This window comes from Hippocampus guttulatus, chromosome 6 (genome assembly GCF_054856545.1).
Source record: "Hippocampus guttulatus isolate MCC_2025c chromosome 6, RoL_Hgut_1.0, whole genome shotgun sequence".
NCBI lineage: Eukaryota > Metazoa > Chordata > Actinopteri > Syngnathiformes > Syngnathidae > Hippocampus > Hippocampus guttulatus.
In genome coordinates, this window is record NC_141266.1 from 25,025,249 (window position 1) to 25,043,803 (window position 18,555).

The window sequence follows — 18,555 nt, forward strand, 5'->3', positions numbered from 1 at the left end:
GGGATCCCATCGCAGGCCAGAGTTTTACTCCGGTGTGCTTTGTGTGTGTGTTTTTTATTTTTTCTTTCTTAAATTGGGTCACCTACAAGTTCCGACAAGCAGGATGAAGGGGAGGCCGGAGGAGGAGGGAGGAGCGAGGTGCTCACGCTGATAGTCGCGGAGGTTAGATTTAGAAAAATCCCACCCGTCCACTTGCGCTCGCTGTCCGGCGTGCAATAAAACCACGACCGCGCACGGAGACCATTTTGCCGTCATCCGTCTCGCGCTCGTCGGTCCGCGTTGACTTTGCGCACGGGCTCCGTTTCCCCCCCCCGACGCCCTGAAAACAGCTTTCAGACGCTTCCGCGACGTGCCGCCGGCAAAACCCAATGAACGCCCCGCCCCCCGCCTGCGTGCGTGCGTTTCGCCGGCCGCACGGAAATCGCCGCGGAAAGGTCGGCGCTAGCTTGCGCCGCGGAGAAAATGCCATTTTGGGCCTCATTACTCTTTGTTTTGGCCGGAATTCGACTTGGAGGAAGAGTTCATCAAGCGGGTGCCCCGTTAGCCTTCACCCAGAAGAAAATGCATCGATTGGGGAGGATGGGCGGGAGGGGGGGGGGGGGCTTGTATGGCCGCATGCTTTGTTCTCAGTGCTCCTTAATTGGAGGATGCGTGTACAGGACACCGATAGCGTTCTTGTGAAGGTGACGTTCGCATTTTGTATGTTTTTGGAAATAATTCCAACGGGGGGAAAAAAAAAAATTGTCCGTTGCGCATTCGATCATGCGTCATGATATGATGCTTTTTACAGCTGTGAAACTTGTCTCTGTACCCCCCCCCCCCCCGCCCTCCGTAGCAAAGCAAGGCGCACGCACGCACGCACCAGAAAGAACTGCAAAATGCCTGTTGAATGAAAGCAACAAGTCTGCATTCAATTTGTGTCCTGATTGTTTAGTTTGCGAAAGTTTGCAGTGCTGATTTTCCTGATGAAAAAGCGGACCGAGGTCAAAGGTTGAAGCCGATGAAAGGCATTTCCATCCATTTCGGTGTGGAAGGATGATCGGGGAACAATTGAAAGCCAATTTATCTGGAGGCAGCGCCACCGTATGTAATGAGCAGAAATAATCCACTCAAAGTAAAACAAACGTCCGCAAGCTCGTGCGCACGCAATCAATTCAGATTTTGAAATCCACTGAGCTCCAAATTAGTGTGCGCCTGCGCTCTACGCGTCGCCATGACGGCGATCGTTCTTCTCGCCAGTTCCCACCGATAGGCGGCACGTTGAACCGACGATCGGAATCACGTTTGAAGCGCCGCGAGCGATGAAAGGCGCTCACTTGTGTTTTTTGTCTTCTGTCCTCTCTTTCATTCGCCGCCGCCGCCGCCATGACTTCCCCCCGCGACGCTTCATCAAGTAAAGTCATTTCCTTCTCATCTCTTGGAAGTCGACGTGCGGCGCGGCGCCGGCCGGCCCGTCCGCCGAGGTTGCGCTTCGAAGGCGGCGCTCTGAGCCACGAGTTCGAGAATTTACGATTGTGTGGCGGCTCAATGATCCGCGATCCCGGTCGCGCTCCTTTCATATTCTAAACACGTCGTCGCGACATGAGCAAGTCGAACAAAAAGAAGGAAGCGGCCGGTGCTTCGGAGTCGCGTCATCGCGGCTCCTTCCGTTGTGTGCGGCTTGGCCGCCAGGGGGGGGCAGTCTAATACGGTCAAGCGAACGCAAACGATGGAAGAGTTTCACGGCGACCGTTAGCGACTCGCTAAATTGCGGTCGTATCGGTCGTTTTTCGCAGAGGATAAAGAAGATCTATCGTCCGTCGTTGCCCATTCGTCTTGAACTAACTGCCGCTTTCGGAACGCACGCTGCGTCGATGCCGTTCAGTCGTCCGTCCGTCGCGCGCGTGCGCATCGCGTGCGTGCAAGCTCGCGCAACGTGTCGGCGCAGCGCTCACGCGTCGCCGGGAAGGAGCGCCGGAGCGACATTCCGCCGCGCTTTTGCGGTGGAAGCAAAAAAAAAACATGAGCCGGCTTGATCTGCATGTTGCTCGAATGACGACCAATCGCCCTCCTTTTAATCTGCGCGGGCCCATCTGCTGTACGCGTGTTCGTGTGTGTGTGAGAGAGAGAGTGAGAGGATGTCACACTGCCCTCATTCCCAACTCTCCCTCCATATTTCCCTAAATCCTCCCAAGCCGGAGGTGGGGCCTGGCCTCCCTTCCTCGCTCTCTCGCCCCCTTGTGACATTTTCATCAAGGCACACTTTTATTGTCCCTGAAGCCGCCCTCCCTCTTTATTACACTTGTCCCCCCCCCCCGCCTCCTTGACCTGCCTTTTTATTCTTGCCAAGAAGGTCGCAGGGGGGGGGGGGGGTGAACGACTCCCGCCGCTCATCACATAGCCTGTTGTGACGAGAGAATTTCCCCCATGTTCACGCACGCAGCGCTTAGGTGGAGGTCAGGAAGTGTAATCGCCACTCGCGTCCGCAAACGACATCGCGCCAATCGGAAGATCGGCGCTTCAGAGTCAAAGCAATCGAGGTTTGAATTGACCGGGGTGAACGGAATGACTCAAGCGCGTCGTTCCTAAGGCTAGCGCCGCTACCGCTCGGCTGGCTCAGTGCCACCGGTCGAGTGGCGCTACGTATTCGACTCGTTTTGAACAAATGAATGACACAGAAAAGTGCGACAAAAAAAACAATTTGAACAGACTCCCATGATTTGATTTTGACGCCGACGTCATTTGTTCTTGCTTTTGCCCTGAGAAGTGTTCTCAGGTTTGACATCCCGCCAAAATGCGCGGGAGCATAGCGGTGGCCGCGACGGTGACCAAGCAGACGGCGTAGCAGGCGGCGCGACCCGATATCTTCCACGTGCGAACTCAATACGTCACGAAGGAGTGCTTTGCGACGAGACGACAAACTCATTCCGATATGTCAGGCGGGCCGCGGTTAACGGATCTCCGAGGGGCGGCCAAGGGAGGAGAGGCGACGGCCGTGAGCTAAGGAGGTGGGATTATCCGGATTTAATGGAGGGAGTAAAGCGTCCCGAGGGCCCAAATCCGCTTTGCGTCCGGCGTACAGATTTCCATCACGCTGATGTGTGGCGGGGTCGTCTCGGTCAAGCGCTTCGGGCCTCGCGAGCGCTCGCCGTATATTTACGTCCTGTTAACGGCGTGTACCGTCGCTGCCGAGGCGAGCGATACGGTGGACGCTCCGAGGTCCGGCGCGTTTCCTTGTGAGACGCTTTGTCCGCTCTCAACAGAATGCAGCATTTCCATGGGGAAGAGCGAAAGCGCCGCCTGTTAACCCATTCCCTCCCAAAGACGTTTTTAAACGTCTTTTCAGACTGGGTCCAGAATTGGCTGGTACTAAATGAGTTAACGAAGCCGGAGCACTCGGTCGCAGTCCTTTCTTTGACACCGGTCAATACGCGACACCGCTCAGTCTGGCCGGAGGCCTTTTTGTCCGAGCGAGGGCGGGCGATGTGACTCGAGCAGGTTTTACGCCGGGAGCCATCGGCATCACCCGGTCAGGATGATGACATGCTACGAAAGGCGGGGATTCCCAAACAGCTCGAGGGAAGGGGCTGGGGGGAGCTTTTATCCACACAAACAGTAACTCTTCTCAAGCAAAATGAAAATAAAAGCTAACTAGAACCGTTGAGATCATCTTTTCAGGAAACAAAGAGCGCTTATTTATTTGTTCGTTTGATGTGCGGCGAAAAGCACGTCTTTGGAGATGACGTGCTCCAGCTCTCTATGTTGACAAAGGCCAATGAGAGCTGGAGAGACAGATTTCTTTTTTTTTTTGTGGTGGTCTTTCAAGTCCAAACGTTGACATGACAACAAAACAAAAAAAAAAACAGCATAATACAAACTAGAACTTTAAAGACCGTGGCCATGGTACACGCTTAAGAGGAAAGCCAGTCCTAATCCTCCCGATGCGAGCTTTCTGTTTGCAGACGTTGATGGTACTGACGCGTTGGGAGATGCACGCACCTCTCAGCGCGTTGTCCCAATTGTTACCGCACGAAGCGGTCGTTGAGTCCGATCAGAACAAGATGGCAAGTTTGATTACAACTCATTGGTGACATTTGGTTTCGCGGCTAAGCTTCGGAGAAAAAAAAAAAAAATCAAATAAAACCGGCAGCAATTTTCGTTTTACTCAACATAAAAATCGCACTCCACAGAACGTTTTCCCAAATTGTACCCCGGTGTACTCGATTGTATTAGACTACCCCCTGGTGGCCAATGTGGGCACATCGGAAGGAGCAACACAATAAAATTGAGGCGTTCAGTGACGATGCGCAAATTGGTTCATTCCTTAATGATGTGATTCTTTTGTGTTTATAAAGCCCATGATTATATTTATGCTCTTTCCCATCTTAAAAGAACAACACTTGGGGCGGTAGGCGGGGGACACCCTGAGCCGCTTGCCGGCCCATCGCGGGGCACGCGGAGACAAACGACCATCCGTGCTCACGCTCGCACCGAGGGACGATTTCCAGCGTTCTATGGACCCGCCATGCATGTTTTGGGAATGCGGGAGGAAAGCGGAGTACCCGGAGAAAAGCCACGCAGGCACGGGGAGAACACGCACCTCTGCACTGTGAGGTGGCCTCGCTAACCACCGCAACACTTTATCCGTAAAGAAATAGGATGACGGGATGATCATTTTGAAGGTCCAAAAAGGAGTCTCCGCTTCCCGCGTTTTTCCCACGTATCTCCGTTTATCAAGCGTCTTTCTTTGCGCGTAGGCCGACCACCTCAGCTGCTTACGAAAAGAGTTGAAATGGACGTATTCGGACGCAACCGCCATGGGCGTCGTCATCTGCAATCCGCCGCGCTCGCCGAACGCGCCCTCGCGAGGCAGCCCAGGATTCACGACGGCGGACACGTTCTGACTTCCCCGACAAGGCTTTGACTTCCAAAACAAATTCTCGTGCCGTCGCATCGCAAACAAGGAGCCGCGCGAGCGCGTCCGCCAATTACCGCTTATCTCCGACACCCCCCCCCCCCCCCCCCCTCCGTTTTGTCAGCTGGAACGCGGGCGTTGTTAAACCGAGCTCAGCGTTTTCAGCGGCAAACAGCTGCTGGAATAAATTTCCCAGGTGTCTCCGTGTTTCCCCATGCGCGGCGACCAGTCCTCCCCTCGCCGATCCTCGGCGCTCTCCCAATTAGCGGGCTCCGTAATTGCCTTTGTTTTCCCAAAATGTTTTGCCACGCCTTTTTTTTTTTTTTTCCTCTCGGAAACCACGTCGACCCGGAGATGCGAGCGCACGTCCCGCACGGGTGGAACCAATTTGTGGCTCGTCCTCTCTTTGGAGGGAACGCCGCGCCGTCAGCAAAAACTGTTACTCAGTCGGTGACCGTAACAAATTTGGCGAGCCCGAGTCTGCCGAGCCTCGACTTGTGCCAAAGCCGCGTCATGGTCCTGTTCGCGTTTGTCTTTTGGAGGATTTTGGCAGCGCGTTAACGTCAGCAAACGCAAGACGCATCCCGCCGGCCTCCTCCGTTGCACCGCTTGAGGTTCCTTCTGTTTTTTTTTTTAAAATTTCGCGTCACCTCACGCAGGCGACGGAACGGATGGACGGCCTGCTTTTTGCGTTCCGTTGAGTCGCGAAGCCGCTCGGCGTCCTCGGTCGGCCGCCTTGACCGACGAGGGCGGGAATAATGCGGCGAGGATCGGGAAGCGATTCGGTCCGTCATGGGATGGCCCCGGCGGGCGGGCCGCATATTTGGGCCGCGCGACGGTACGTGTGGGCTGCGACACGAGACGAAATCGAAAAGGCCTGCCGTTCGCTCGCGCGCGCACGCGCGCTCATCGTACGGCCGGGCGGCGAGGGAGAAGGTCGTGCGCGTTCATCGGAGGGGGGGAATTGAATGACCGACTGTCATCTCGGCGCCCGTTGTTCTCTCCCAAAGGTGGAATAACCGCAGCGGTAAAAAGCGGCGCGCTGCCGCGGGTCATCGATCCCGGTCGCTCGCCTCGGTATTCAGCGCGTGCGTTTGATATGCAAAGAACGCCGACGCCCGGCTTCGGACGTCCATCAAGTCGGGGCGGGGGAGAAACGCGGCGCTTCCCTCTCCGGCAGCTTGCGACAAAACTCGTCTCCAATTTGCAGGAATCGCTCAGAATGAAAAAGCTTCTCGAAAAGCAATCGCAAGACCGAGACCGGTACTCGAGTTCTTTGAGTGCTCATTGATAAAGCGCCGCAGGGTAGGAGGCACGGTAGACCGCCCGCTTTTGCCTCGAGCATCAGTGGCTGGTATCTGCGGCCTCCGTAGGTACCCGATGCCTTCGTTTCAAAACTCAAACCTATAATTTCCTCATTTGGAATTTACCTTTTTTTTTTTTTTTTTTTGGAAATAAGAGAATTACATTTATTTTTTATTTTATTTTTTTATTGAAACATCATGCGATTAGAATGCGATGAGCTGGAGCTTAAAAGCATGCAAATTCATTTCATTCCATGTACTGGAGAGAAAAAAAAATCCACTCAGCAAAGTCTCCAATCGGGACGGCGCCGTCTCGCAATCTCTCGCCGGTGCTGTTACCGTGGCAACCCCCCGGAGCTGTGCATCCGTGACGCGTGTCTGTCAGCCGTGACCTGCGGCATTCCATTTTGAGTTTTCATCGCCGGGTGTCGCATCAAATGGAAAAACGAAGGCCACAAGACGCTCAAAGCACGCCGACCTTTGACCTCGCGCCGCTAAATCATTTCAAGAGCCCGTTCCGGGAAGCGGAAGTCTGCCATTTTTGCTTTGAAGTTGCCTTTTCAGTGGCCAGCCCCGGCGCTCCAAAAGTCGCGAAACGCAACCCGTTGTCGTCGTTTGTTGCATTTCCCGCACTGGAACCCGACGGGCTTCCTCTTGGCAATATTTCCATTGTATTTTTCTCCACGAGTGTCAGTCGGTACGACTTAAATCCAGTACGAATGGTTTCGCCACCTCCTCCGCCGTGAACATCAAACATCCCAAAATAATCAGCGTTGTTATTCTCACTCGGATAGTTTGAAACTGCCGCGTCAGTTTTCAGATGCGCCGTCGCCGGCGACCTCGAAAGAAAGGAGGAGCTTTGTTTGCCGTCCCTTATTTTGGCTTTGCGTTGGTGCGGCCGGAGGAAGGCTCCAAGACAGGCCGGCAATAAACGAGGTGACGTTCTTGGATCGGGTGAGGCGCGATTTGGTGTCACGCGCATGCACTTCAGTTCTTTGGCCCCCAACCTGGCATCTCCCGCGGATGAGGCGGGGGGGGGGGGGGGCGGCGCTTTTCATCACAGCGGCTTTGTCAGGTTGTGTGATGAGGAAAAAAGAAAGCGGAGCGAGCTTATTTGTTGTTACAAGTTTCCTTCAGATCGTGGGCAAATCCAATTTGAAGTCCCACCGTGCCGCGTTTGACGCTCGACTCTCCGCTAAGCCACTCGGATGAACCGGGCGCCGGTCCAGCCCGACGGGGACCCCGATTGTTGCCAGACCCCGATGGCGGTTAATCCACTCCAGGGCGTCTGTCGTTGCTCTCGGGCCGTCTGGAGGGTCGGCGTCATGGGTTTTGAAGATGTGACAAAAAGTCTGGGCCCGTCTTGCGCGAATGTCGCCTTTCACCTCGCGACGTTTGCCGCGGCCGCCGGGCGAAGGTCAGCCCGGCTTTATTTTCGCCACGCGGCATAATTGCGCGCTTGTCCTCTGCCGCGCCGATCAATAAACTATCATTCCGGTCGCCCGGAGCTCGACAAATTTAATTACATGTGCGCTCCATCAAGCCACTCACTGCTGCGCTTGTCCTGTGTGTGCGTGGCTTTGTTTTGCAGATGATGAAGTTTGCCTGGGACAACTACAAGCAGTACGCCTGGGGCAAGAATGAGCTTCGGCCTTTAACTAAGAACGGGCACGTTGGCAACATGTTTGGTAAGTCTTTGTTATTTCGGCTTTTTTTGAAATGATTTCCTCGGAAAGGCGCAACGTTTGTCCCGCAATGTTTTCAATCACAAAGATGGGCTCTGATTTCCCCAAAGAAACCACCTAACAGCAAATCCAAGAAAGAAAATACAATCAAAACTGATAGATGCGAGCTTTTGAATTAAAACCGAAAATAATAAGATAAGAAAACCTTTATTAGTCTCGCAATGGAGAAATTCCCGATTCACAGCAGCAAAGTTCTGAAAGGAAGAAATAGAACAACAAAATATAGGAGCTGCTGGAAAGGCAGCCACTCTCGCCGCGCCATTTTGAAGTCAAAATAACAAAAATAACACCCCCACCCCCCCCAGAAAAAAGAGGAAAAAATGATTGTTTTTAAATGCCCTCATTTCACAGGGGGGGGCCCTTGTGCCGAGCCAGGTATGAAATTGGCCGCTGTCACGTCAGCCTCAAGAGTAAAGCCGCACGAGGCGCCAAGCGGATCCCACGCGGAGCGTCGGTAGGTTGTCGATGACGCCGATGAAAAGACGGCACGAACGTCGGCGCCGCAAAAGACGACATGTTCGCCGCAGCCCGTCGGGCCTCAACCCTTGTCGTCGTCTCGCGCGACTTCATCTTAGCGCGGCTTTATGTTGTAGCGCTCCGGGCTCAACCCCATTATCTTCCTTCGGAGCAAAGACGCCGACAAATGGGAATCTGCTTTCTCGTTGTAGCGTATTAAATGTTGATTTGCGCTCGGGGGCGGGGGGGGGGGGGGGCAGGGGGTGTTGGCAGCGGAGCATCGGGTGGAGCCTCGGTTGCCGCAGGTGCGAAATTTTCAGGATGGCAATATTTCATGGATGGAACCGGAGCGATCTTCAAATTGCATCGATGCTCAGAGGCCATCTTATTTGCCCTCGGTGCGGTTCCGGCACCCCCTGGTGGCGAGTTGATTCGTGCTGTTGAATTTGAATCGGCCGCGTTTTGGCCACCGCCTCCGTTTAACACCGCAAAGTGTCCACTGTAAATTTGAAGGGAAAAAATACGTTGAAATCAGCAAATTATTCTTCAAACAACAGAACACGGAAATTTTCCTCGACAAGATTTTGGGAAACGAGCAAATAATACGAGGCTCATCTCCACCGCGGCGGTCTTGAAATGAGCATTTTGTCGTTTTTCAAGCTGCCAGAAGTCGGCGCGAATATCGTAAGGCAGTCGTTGCAATGTCATTGACAAAAAAAAAGCGGAGCGAGAGGCTCGTTACCGCCCCGCAACTGGGGGCCATCTGTTTTTACATCCCGCGGGCTCGCCGTCATGGCGAGCCAGAGATCATCTGTCTCCGCAGCAACAACCAGCATTTAGCTGACAAATAGTTCTCGTCTGCACGCCCCCCCCCCCCCAGGGAGTTCAGCCACATCGCCTCTTCTTCAAGTCATCAAGTGGGAAGTGCTGGCTTGGCATTTTTTTTAATTTTTTTTTATGGGATGGATGTGAATCTCCGGATGATGATTGGAATAACGGCGAACACACAGTGAGCCACGATTTATACCGGAGCGTGTCCGCTTGGCTCGCGCGGGCCGTCCGTCTTTGCCGCGTAAGCTTGAAAAGAAACGGCGGGACCTTTCTGCGGGCTACCGGGTCGATGGCGATCGACGTGTCGGGCACCCCCCCCCCCCCCCCCCCGCAATAGACGCCAACGGGAAACAACACACGAGGACTGCGCGTGATCGGATGCGGTAAAATGAGCTCCGATAGATACGACGGAAGACGACGCGCAACGGGGGATACAATAGCACATGACGGAGTCGACCGCTGACGACAAGTCGGTAGGACGGAGCACGGCCGGCCGCCAGACGAGACGATTTGAGAGGCGACAATGGGACGGGATGGGAGGCGGCGGCATCCGACGCGGTGTGGTTCCATTCGATTGGATATGACAGAGGACAAGGGAAGAGGACGTTAGGTGACGGGAAAGGAGACGCTTTCATCAAAGAGGACTTTGCTCTGTCAAACGTCTGGAATTGTGGTTTACACGCGTGTGGCGCCGCCCGCCCGCCCGTCAAGTCAAGTGTATTTCTCGAGCACTTTCAAACAGCCATCGCTGCATACAAAGCGCTGTACATGGTGCAATTGAACATATACAATAAAGAGTAAAACTAATCGGTCATAAAGACGCTGGAAAGCACCAAACAGTAAAACCAAGAACAAATCCAAGTCATGCTGAGTCGAATGCCAAAGAATACAAGTGAGTTTTGAAGATGGGCAGCGAGGAGGCTTGGCCAATGTTCGGTGGGAGCTCATTCCGGAGAGAGGGACCGGCAACAGAAAAGGCGCCATCCCCTCTGAGCCTCACTTTAGTTCTCGGTACTTCTAATAAGGTCCGGTCCACAGACCTGAGGCGCCGGGCGGGTGCGTAGGGGCGGATGAGCTCAGAGAGGTAAAGTGGCGCGAGATTATTCAGAGATTTGAAAACAAATAAGAGGAGCTTGAAAAGAACTCTAAAACGAATGGGGAGCCAGGGAAGGAGCCGCCGTTATCAACGCCACCAAATGTGTCCTCTTTCTTGCGGGGATTACGGCGAGCCCCCCCCCCCCCCCCCCCCTCAGGCCCGTCGTCAAGCCTCCGCCAAGGGATTATCGCCGAGATGATGAAAATCGCGCCGCCCCGCGTACGACCGAGCTGCCGGATTACCCGCGGATCGGGCTCCGTTTTCAAGTCGGGGCTTCCGCGGCGGGCGCACGTCGACGAGGCGGAGGGTCCGACGGACGCGAAAGCGCCCGATGCCGTCCCCCGCCCCGATGGCCTCGGGGCATCGCGGGGGGCGCTCGGCGCCGACGTCGCGACCGATCCGAGACGTGCCGGCGACATCGCCGTTTGGCAGCGTTCATCGCCGACGGATCCCGCCGAGCGCTTAAGACGCCGGCGGTTCGGGACGACTATTAATAAACTCGGCTCGATTTAGAGTTGCGTCGGCGCGCCGCGGCCTTGACGCTTCGTCACGTTGAGCTGCCTTCGCGGGCAAATATCGGCTCATCTCCATAAAAGCCGACGCGTTTCTCCGAGCGTCGCCCTCGTCGAGCCGCTCGCTAAGGTGTCGGATTCCCGAAGTAAAGACCTCGGCCGTCCCGTCGTTCGACGAGCGCCTTGCCTTTAATGCCCTGCGTCATGTTTCGCCGGCCTCGCGATCCCCAGCCGGGGGGCCCCCCCCCCCCGCGGGGGAAAATGAAGGGGGTGGGGGGTGGCAGAAATACAGGGCGAAGATGCGTGAAATGGATGGGCGAGGCCGCCGAGCAAAGTTTGCTGATTGGAGGCGGCTCGTGAGTGATCCCAACTGGCCCCCAAGCGCCCTGGCCAGGAAGGGGGGGGGGGGGGGCCACGCCGCAATCAAACAAAGTTTTCTTCTTTCCTCAAGGCTCCGATGACAAATATTAGGCACTTTTTTTGCATTCGCCGGGTGTGAAAATGAAAGCAAAGGCGGCAGCGTCCAAGGTGTCGCTTTCTGCCTTCTGAGTCAAGTGAAGGTCAAGTGAAGGTCAAGCTCCCGTCTGGGCTCCTCCGAAGGCTCGCCGCTGTCTTTTTTTTTTTTTGTCTTTTCAGCCTAATCAGATCTTCGGACTTTTACCTCCTGTCAGAGTTTGCGGCTCGACAAAGTATCGGAAGCACGCCGACCGTCGCCGCCGCCCCGGAGTGTGTTTGATCGATGCGCGGGAGGCTTACGGACGGCGGGCAGGATGCGAGCGCTCGATAACACGGTGTAATCTCATCTGAGAGGCTGTCACATCAGCCGTCCCGACGCACACTTTTTTCCCCGGGCGGCAAATTAGCCGATTAGATTGAGGTGCGCCGGCTCCAATCAAGTTTTGCATGCGGTCTTAACCTTTTGATTTTGTTCATGTGCGCAAGACGTTTGATCGCGTTTCCATCTGGAACAAAAGCTGCCGGTCGGGGAAGGTGGGGGGGGGGGGGGGGGGGGGGGGCTGTTCGGCGTCTGCTTGTGGGGCCCCGGTCAAAAGTGCCAGTGGAGATCAAGCCAAAGGATGACGCAATGTAAAAGGCTTGACTCCAAGGTGTTTTTTTGGGGGGTGGGGGGGGGGGCATTGGTTTGAGCCGAGCAGTGTGGAACGCCTTCTCCTTGGAATCGTGCAAAGTGACACTTTACAACAATTGATCACCTTTCCGGGGGCGGGGCGATCCTGACGCTTCTCCTTCTCACTCCGTTTTCCCAGTCGATATTCACGATTGTTAAAAATGATTGATATGATTGATTCTTATGATCCGTCCGCCGAACGCGCCGCCATTTACGTGTCCTGAATAGCAAGCAGCTCGCCGCCGCCGCCCCCGCCGCGCTGACTCATCCGCACGCTAACCCCGCTCCCATGGTGCCAGACGACATTAGCGCTAACAAGACGCCCGTTGCCCCCCCCCCCCCCCGCCATTGATAATTGGATGGCGGTAACCGCTGGCAACGGGGTGGCGTGATGACTGTGAATCCGGGCACCCGCGGCTATTAGCATCCGCGGCAACAGCAAAACGCACGACTTGGCTCGCCGGGGCATCTGTTGGATGATTTTGCAGCAGCTTGTCAAGAGGACAGATTTCATTTGAACATTCCCGGCCACTTCACGAGCTTCCCCGTGCGCAGTCAGGACGCAAGACAAAGACGGGGGACCGCAAGCAACATTTTGACTAGCTCTTTTCGGCACCTCCGCCAAGCAACAAGGCGGAAGGACGCACTTCCCAATCAATCCTAATTCATTTGGATTGATTGATTGATTTTCTTCCTCGACAATGTGTTCTATGCGCCTCGACGAGTCTAAACGCGGCATTCGGATTCATCTTGGCTTTGTGGAAACGCGAGTCGAGCCGCCCTCTCAGAGGGGGCGGCCATTTTGCCGTCCACCGAAAATGACATCACGTGTGCTCGGGGCACAATCGATCACAGGTCACCCGATTTCTGAGTTTCGTCATGCGACTCGGCCAGCGTGCATGTCGGATCCGCACCGAGACCCGACCGACCGCAATGACAAACCCGTTGTTGTGGAAATTTCGGAATCTAAAACAGCGCGGCGGTGGTCATTTTCAAGGAAGTGATCAGAGTGCGGTTTGGCGCGGCGCTTGTAAACGTAGCGCAGGCGACGTTCCCGAGCCCGGGTCGGTCCTCGGGGCTCCCTGTCCGGCGGGTGTGCGTTAAGGTACGCGCCGGCGACAACCTTTTCGGCATTTTTCTGCTCGGGCCGTCGAGTAGGTGGTCATCGAGGTGTCGTGCATGAAACGAATGATAGTCCATCTTCCCAACGACGAGCTCTGTGTCGGGAGGCCGCGGAAAGAAAGGAAAAGAAAAAGAAACATGCTCTCGGCTCACACGGGCGCCCCGAGAACAAACATTGAAGGATTGATCGGCTCCGTCCGTCCCGGCTGGCGCGCAATCAATCTTCTTCACTTTAGGCTTGTGCGGGGGGGGGGGGTTATTTTATGTATTTTTTTTCCCCTCCTCATATGGAATTTTCCACACGTCATCTGTTCTGTCCGCGAGGGGGGGGCGGGGCCTCAAAGTGCTTCATAAGCAAATGATCACCCGGACGTGGGAAAAAGAAGCGGCCGGCGTGAACCGGAGCCGCTCCAAAATCATTTCCATGATTGCGTTGGCAGTATTGTAGCGCCGCAACAGCGCATCCGTTTATCGACAACGAGTCATCGATTCCTGTTCTTGAAAATAAAACATTGGCGAGCTGATTTTTACAACGTTTGCCAAATTTCTCACGTTACGGATCAAACTTTCCAACACGTCCGCGTCGTGTACATCGAATAAAATACGACATTATGCTGAAGAAATGAGAAGCAGCTGCGGCCACGTAATTCTCGGCTCGGCGACACTTTGTCAATTTGTCCGCCGTGCTTCCAGGTGGCCTGAGAGGAGCGTCCATCATCGACTCGCTGGACACGCTCTACATTATGGGACTGTTGGACGAGTACGACGACGCCAAGGAGTGGGTCAGGAGTGACCTGGACCTGACCTTGGTGAGACCACCCCCCCCCCCCTCGCCCCTCCGTGTTCGTGGCCACTCACGCAACATCACGTTTATTTTTTTTAAGATTGTTGGCAAATCAAAAAAGTGAAACATTACGGACTGAAATTTGTTTTCAATTTTTTTTTAAGAAAATAATGAAATGAATTAAAATGAAGATATTATTCCGATGACTTTATTTGAATTAGTAGCCCACTTGTCATGTCAAGAAATGACAAAGCACAAGACCGTTCAAATTTCTCATCTGTGGAAATGAGATACAGAAGAAAAAAAATAAACATAACACTGGCGTGTGTGTGTGTGTGTGTGTGGCACAGATTTTGCTCATATTTTTCTGATGATGCCCTCGCCGCGTTGATTGATGTCAGTCAGTTTGCGTCTTGACTGAGCCTAGTGGAGTGAGTTGCGCAGTTGTCATTTATCCGCCGATTTCACGGCAAGGCAAATCTCGAGACAATGGCTTTCTAAATGTACGCATTTCGACCAAAGGAAGCCTACAAGTGAATTTGATTGATGACATTAGAAATGATCATCTGTGTTAACGCTTTGCTGTCATCTCCACGCTGACAAGCCTGAGAAAGTGACGCTCTCTCTCTCTCTCTCTCTCCTTCTCGCCACAGAACGGCGAAGCGTCGCTCTTTGAGGTGAACATCCGTTACGTCGGCGGGCTGCTGTCGGCGTACTATCTGACTGGAGAGGAGGTAAGATGAAGAAATGTCTCATGGTGTTATCCCGCTGCACTCCCTAACGCCCAGACCCGCTCCCCTCTCCCCCCGCCCCCAGTCCAAAGTTTGACAGATGAAAAGACTTCCTGGGGAGTGTGTGACAGTATAGTATGCATTTGTGTGTGTGTGTGTGATTGCCGAAAATGGACTGAGAAATTTTAGATTTTTTTTTTTTTCACCCGCATAATATGTGAGGTGAATTGGATTTACTGACGTCTGTCTTGTGTTGCATCACACTTGAGATGGAAGTGGAAAAATGGATTGAGGTTCCCCAGGCTGGAAACGTTAGCATCCATACCGCATGTCTGTTTCGGGAATAGTAGACCGAATACGACTTCTACAACATTTCCAACATGCCAAAAGACGTATGGAATGGAGGAAGTGACGTTCCCCAAGTCTGACAAAGTTAGCGCTAGGGTCTAAATTAGATGTTGACAATAAAAGTACAAAATACCATATACTTTATAGCAGGGGTGTCCGAACGACGGCCCGCCATCCATTTTTCAAAGGCCCGCAATAAAAACCTAACAATGACATTTGACATGGTCCACGAGGTTAGTTAAAAAAAAAAAAAATTCAAAGTGGACCGTGGAACTTTTCTCTATATTCCAAGAGGCAAACGAACCATTTATGATTCAAAGAATCACACAATTGATCTTCAAAACACTGCCGTGAATCAAGATGATTCAATTTGAGAGGCAAAAATCATTTTCTTCCAATTTGTGCTCGATGAAGACGTCACACGAATGACCCTCAAGAAAGTGTCTGAACAACGGTCGCCCGACTGCGGGAGATTCGACTGCTGTTAGGTGCAGAGCTGGATCTATTCCGTGATATCGAGGGCTGTTGGCCACCCCCAAATATATATCCCCAACTATTTGCCTTGACACCTTGAACAGAAAGCTGATGAAATGAACGAGACAATGCAAAGAATATCGAAATACTTTCTTGAGCGACTCTATATGCGGCCCTCAAACCCAAAAGTTTGGACACCCCTGCTTTAATAAAGCCTCACACCAGAGACAAATGGAAAATAAATACTTGGCTCGTGCTGCACGAATATGAAATAGCACACACAGCTACAAGGACCCATGGAAAAATTGGACGATGTTCCCCAAATTTCGCCTCGATGCATCAGCATTGCACTGACAGAACGGAGACAAATTGCTGGAAATTCAGATAAAGATTTACAACATGCCGAAGCATGCTCAATAAACTGCGCGAGGTTCCTCAGGGTGGCAGCTCGAGCGACATGGCGTCTCGATTCTCGTCGAAATAAACGATTAAAAAACGCTGAAATACCGTTTGTTGCATTGCAACACGGACACGTCGAGGAAGAATGGAGTGAGGTTACCGAGACAAGCCTTCATTATCTCTGAAGACTGGCGGGAGGTGAGCGAGGCACCGTAATGAGCATCTCCCTGCAGCAAAGACCCCCCCCCCCTCACCCCCAAGCCCTCCACTCTCACTGCTCCCACCCCCACACCAGGGGTCGACTATTTTTAACAGCGACCACATGCTGCGGCCGTGTACGAGCTCATGGGGAAAGTCTCCGCCGCCTTTCACGGAAACGGATTGGAAATGTGGACCCGTACGCGGCATAGCGGAATACGTTGGCTGTAGCCTCTTTTCTCTTAACGCTCTTCAGAATGCCAACGCGCGGACGTACGTGAAAGAGTGATGCTGACCAATGAAGGTCTTGGATTGGGACCGGTACTAAACTGAAATAACAAACCACATTGACATTTCGGCAAAGGACGGGAATGAGGTTCCCCGGATAAACAAAGTTAGCATGACGTGTTGAGGTTAATTAAATGTAGTTTATTGTACAAAGTGTAAGATAACATCAGAAAAAATCTGAAAGTTTGCATTTTATGGAACACGAAGCGGTGAATTTTAGCTAGGAAGGCGATTGTGAAGTTAGCATCTTCCACATCGTGGCCGCCGCTCTCCAATTTGAAGATTTTCGAACCACTCGCATTTTATGACCGGGTTACTCTCTCGCCGCACTATTAGGTTAGCATGCCGGCTATTAACATGTTAGCATTAGCTTCCGTTCTCACATCATGTATTACCCGACTCCTGGGCACGATGTAAACGTATTACCATCTTTCCTTGGAATTGTAAGTGTCGCTATCTAGTGTTGGCATGTGAGCGTTCCACCTACTGCGGCGGAAATCTGCAAATCTGCCGTGTCGCCATTGTGAAATGATGGCAAAAGTGGTTTGGATGCGCATTCGGACAAACAGACTCAACCTGCACTTTATTTCCGCGATTGTGGCCGCATATCAGATGGGGAGGACGCGAGCGGTCCGCGTTAGCCGCGTAATGAATATCAATTTGTTGCGCGCGGCGAGTGGAGGTCAAGATGCGACAAACAATGTGATTACAAGGGCGGATAAAACCGCCTACTCGCTAAAACATGCTCAAAGTCACAGTGGATTCAAATGTATCAGGTGTTACTGTCACCTAGTGGCATTTTATAGGTACTACCGGGATCAATACGTGCCGTAATATTTAACGATTGGTCATTCGGAAGGTCCTCTGATGGATGAATTTCCAATTTTATTCCTCAAATAACTAAAACATGTAATTAAATCATGAACCCCTTTTTCACCTATTTGATGACATAATGAATGAATTCTAGGTTTGAAGTAAATCAGATAACGGATGGAGGGAAAGTTATTACTCATGCCAATACAAAACATGAATGACTTGATTGTTCACGACTATGATGCTCAAAACAACAAAGTGCAACACATGAAAAAGGGAAATCCGTGAAAGACGTATGACAATAGCGCATCCAACAGATGGACAAAGAAAAACAAAGCGAGAACTCCATCCCACTACGGTGGCCTTACATATTCTCGCCGCTGTCCTATTATTTTTGTCGATTGCTTTTTTTATTTGAACATTACTGTCTTCACCAGAGGAGCAGCGCTCCTAATTTCGTTGTACGCGTGGCTTAGAATGACCACGCAAGGCTTTTGATTTGATTGAAGATTTCTCCATGACATCACACGAGATTGAACGCTGCGCTCAAATGCAGGAACGCGAAAGTAAAGTGACCCTAATGAAGACAATGAAAGCCAAACTTGAATGCGCCGGTCATCTGTTCATTGTATTCTCTCTGGCTTCAATTCAAGGCTTTCATATCTTGAGCCCTTTTTTTTTTTAAATTTTTTGTTATCTCTCACGTGCGTACACAAAACAAAATCAAAAGAAGTTGGCTTTGGCAGCACGTAATAGACAGAAGGTCTGCGGAGCCACTTTTCATCCGGTCCAATTCTCACCCGCTCAGACGCTCATTAGCCATTTTCAAGGCTCTCCCCCTAGTTTATCTTTCTTTGTCGTTCGCCCTCTCCCTCGGCGCCTCTTCTCTTTTCCGTCCCACTCCATCTGCCTGTCTGCCTGCCTAGCTAGCTATCCGGTTGTCACCAGCATTTGATCCATTCTCATTTCAAAGAGAAATAATCCTGAACAATCTGCCGCAACACTTCCTGTACTGAAGTTGCTATCCCGCTAGCCGAAAGCGTAGCCGTGTTTTGCCTTCTGCCGTTGGGCCATTTCTCTTTTCAAATGCTATCCGATTCCATACGGCGCAGCGCACGGTGTATTTGTCGAGCTGACGTAGCTTTTATTTATCCGGTTGCTATCCGGGTAGCATGTCGGCATTCATTTTAGGATGCGGTGGGCGCTTCGAGCGCCCACCGCTTCACTCCGACTGTTGGGAAACACGTCGGAAATATGCCGTTTGGTTCTCGGAAGTGCCGGAGGACACTCTTGTTACTCCCACTTGCGGGCACCAACACGTCGCTAATGCCAGAACGGCGTCGGAACATCAAAGTAGCGGCGCACTCGCGCGTGTCTATTTTAACCAAGCGACCGTGGCCGTTATTTAAATGTGCAAATAGCAGGTTAGCTCAC

The 18,555-nt window shown here is 52.6% G+C and overlaps 1 protein-coding gene across 2 annotated transcripts in view; it reads left to right on the forward strand.

Moving 5' to 3' along the window:
• Positions 1–18,555, forward strand: part of LOC147204394 (mannosyl-oligosaccharide 1,2-alpha-mannosidase IA) — a 46,833-nt gene that overhangs the window by 17,076 nt on the left and 11,202 nt on the right. For both annotated transcript variants that reach the window (XR_015101282.1, XM_086114586.1), the window contains exons 2-4: positions 7,790–7,886; positions 13,780–13,895; positions 14,524–14,604. Coding sequence is in view for 1 of the 2 variants with exons in the window: in XM_086114586.1 (XP_085970712.1) it covers positions 7,790–7,886; positions 13,780–13,895; positions 14,524–14,604 (294 nt within the window). In the remaining variant the exon portion in view is untranslated. The remainder of the gene's footprint in view (positions 1–7,789; positions 7,887–13,779; positions 13,896–14,523; positions 14,605–18,555) is intronic.